Source organism: Elaeis guineensis, chromosome 9 (genome assembly GCF_000442705.2).
Source record: "Elaeis guineensis isolate ETL-2024a chromosome 9, EG11, whole genome shotgun sequence".
NCBI lineage: Eukaryota > Viridiplantae > Streptophyta > Magnoliopsida > Arecales > Arecaceae > Elaeis > Elaeis guineensis.
The window spans coordinates 85,399,738-85,402,908 of NC_026001.2; the positions used below are offsets into that span (position 1 = coordinate 85,399,738).

At 44.6% G+C, this 3,171-nt stretch overlaps 1 protein-coding gene across 1 annotated transcript; it reads right to left on the reverse strand.

Moving 5' to 3' along the window:
- Positions 1 to 1,767: 1,767 nt before the first annotated feature.
- On the reverse strand, positions 1,768 to 2,520 carry LOC140851504 (uncharacterized). The gene is made up of 2 exons (XM_073243029.1): positions 2,197 to 2,520; positions 1,768 to 2,085 (listed from the first exon to the last, which is right to left on the reverse strand). The coding sequence occupies exons 1-2, from the start codon at positions 2,518 to 2,520 to the stop codon at positions 1,768 to 1,770; spliced, it is 642 nt and encodes a 213-aa protein (XP_073099130.1).
- Between the last annotated feature and the right edge of the window lie 651 nt (positions 2,521 to 3,171).

Here is a 3,171-nt window from a genome sequence, read left to right on the forward strand (position 1 = left end):
TCGCTCCAATTTGAGATAATAAAATTATCCTGAATGAATTTTGATGGAGATAATTCTGACCAGAGGACAATTGGCTCTGCTCCACGAGCGATAGTTTGGCCCTGCTTCGTGAGTGGCAATTTGGCTCTACCCCATGAGCAGTAGTTTGACTCTATCCCATGAGCGGTAGTTTGGCTATGCCCTGCGAGTGGCAATTTGGCCCTGCCTCATGGGTGGCAATTTGACTTTGTCTCGCGAGCGACAATTTGGGCTCTACCCCACGCATCTTTGTGCGAGAGGCTGCTTGTACTTTGCTCATCTTATGAGCGGTAGCATGTGTACTTCTCATTTTCATGCAAGAGGCAGCGTGTGCTCAGCTCATCTTATGAGCAGAGCAGTGTGTGTACTTCTCATTAGGTGAGAGGCAACATGTGCTCGGCTCATCTTGCGAGTAGAGCAACGTATGCACTTCTCGTAAGGCGAGAGGCAACATGTGTGTGGCTCATCTTATGAGCAGAGTAGCGTGTGCACTTCTCATCTTCACGTCATAGGTTGAGGGTCTTATAAGTTAGCCCTCGTTTGTTAATTATGGCTTCCGATCAGAGGAGCTCCTTATAGAGCTCATAAGAAAAAATCCTGAGCTTCTCATGCCACTTTTGTAAGTAAACACAGATTAATAAACCTGAGAATCCATATTAATACATAATGAGGCGTTACAACATTACTGGTAGTACATACGTAGGTTGGCCGAATTTCATAGCCTAGGGAGTAGAATCCCATCGAGCTGCTTGAGCCAATAAGTTTTTGGGTGAACCACCTCGTCCACTTAGTAAAGGCCCTCCTAGTAAAGCGATAGCTTCCCCTGCTCAGTGGGCTGTGAAACCTCAACCCGTCGTAATATCATGTCACCAACATGGAATTCTTTGGTTTTGACATAAGCATTGTAAACTTGGCCACCTTCTGACGATAAGCAGTCATTTTGACAGCGATGCATTTTCTGCTTTCTTCAATCAAGTCGAGGTTAGATCAGAGCCACATCGAATTTGCATCCTCATTGTATTCTTTGACTCTGAGGGAAGGGAGCCCGAATTTCATAGAGATGACTACTTCGGTCCCAAATGCAAAATTGGAAGGAGTCTCGTTAGTTGGGAACCTCGAAGTGGTCCAATAAGCCCACTACACATGATGAAGCTCGTCTACCTAAGACCCCCTAGTCCAATCTATTCGAACCTTTAAGCCCTATAGGAGAGTTCTATTAGTTACCTCCACCTCTTCATTCGCTTGCGGGTGGCCCACTAAGGTAAAGCAGTGCTCTATTCCATATTCTGTACAGAATTTATGAAGCTGAGCACCACTAAACTGCCTATAGTTATCTGTGATGAGCACTATGGGAAGACCATAATGGTAGATGATAGACTTTCAGATGAAATCTTTGACTCTGACCTTGGTTATGCAGGCCAGTGGCTCGGCTTCAACCCATTTTATAAAGTAATCGATGGCAACCAGAAGGAACTTGCACTGACCAAATGTGAAAAGAAAAGGATCGAGAATATCCATCTCCCACTGAGCAAATGGCCATGGGGTGCTGATGGGAGTCAGAAGTGTTGTTGGTTCATGCTAAATGTTCATAATTATCTAACACCGATCGCACTTTCTGACAAAGGTGCCTGCATCTTGCTGCATAGTAGGCCAATAATAGTCCTATCGAAGGATTTTATAAGAAAGGGACCTACCCCCCAAGTGGCTTCCACAAATTTCTTCATGGACCTCTCACAATGCGTAATTATCCTAAGATGGGCACAAGCATTTCAATAGGGGCAGGAAGAATGATCGCCTGTACAACTTATCATAGTATAGAACATAGTGAGTGGCTTGCTTCTTTATCTTTTGAGCCTCCTTACGGTCAGTGGGTAGTTTGCCTGACCTGAGATACTTGGGCAAGGGATCAACCCAGCAGGGTTCTTCATCAACTTGTTGGGCTCCTCGAGGCTTCTTGAGGCTCAAGGCTTTCAGTATCTTGAAATAGGTCCCATTCTCTAAGTTAGCAGACAACAAGGCTGCTAGCTTCAATAGTGCATATGCCCTGGCATTGTTTGCTTTGGAGATCTATTGGATGTCAAAACTCAAAAAAGCCAAGGTTAAATCTTTTACCTTTTGAAGTTATTTTTTTATATTCTCCTCTCGAGCCTCGTATTCACCCTTGATTTGTTCAACTGCCAGTTGGGAGTCACCGAAGACTCTAAGATATAGGGCCCCTACTTCTCTCGCCACTTTGAAGCTTGCAATTAGAGTCTCATACTCTGCTTCATATTTTATTGCTAGAAACTCAAAGTGCAGGACGTACCCTGCAACATCTCCTTCAGGATTGGTCAAAATGAGCCCAGCCCCAGCCCCAACTCCTGTTGCATTTGATGAGCCATCGGCATGCAGCATCCACAGCTCCTCTGGGTCAGATCCTACATCTACCTCTTCACTTCTTGAGCCTTCTCCATTCCTCGAGCTCTGCTCATTTGGGATGGTGTATTCTAGTATGAAGTCCATCAATACTTGAGCTTTAATGGTGGATCTTGGATGGTACTACACATCCAACTCAGCAAGTTCGAGAGCCCATTTTGCAATCCATCCTGAGGTATCCAGATGGTAGAGAATAGCCTTGATCGACTGATCTATAAGCAACACTATAGTGTGAGCCTAGTAGTAAGGCCGTAGTTTCCTTACTGTGACAACTAGTGCAAAGATTAGCTTCTCAAGCTTGGAATATCTGATCTCTACATCATGAAGGACTTTGTTAGTGTAGTATATAGACTTCTAAACTTGTCCTTACTCCTGGACAAGGACTGAGCTAATCACCACTAGAGAGACAACGATGTATAACAGTAACTCCTCCCCATGTTGAAGCTTCGAGAGCAATGGTGAAGAGCTAAGATACTGCTTCAACTCCTCAAATGCCCTCTGACACTTGACAGTCCACTGGAAGTCTTTTGGCTGTCTAAGGATCTCAAAGAAAGGGAGGCACCTCTCGGCCAACCTAGAAACAAAGTGGTTGAGCAAAGCGACCTTATCGATAAGATGCTGCACTTCTTCAATGGTTCTTGATGGCATCATCTCGAGGATGATCTTGATCTTCTCGGGGTTCGCTTCAATACCTCTTCGTGAGATCATGAATCCAAAAAATTTATCAGTGATAACTCT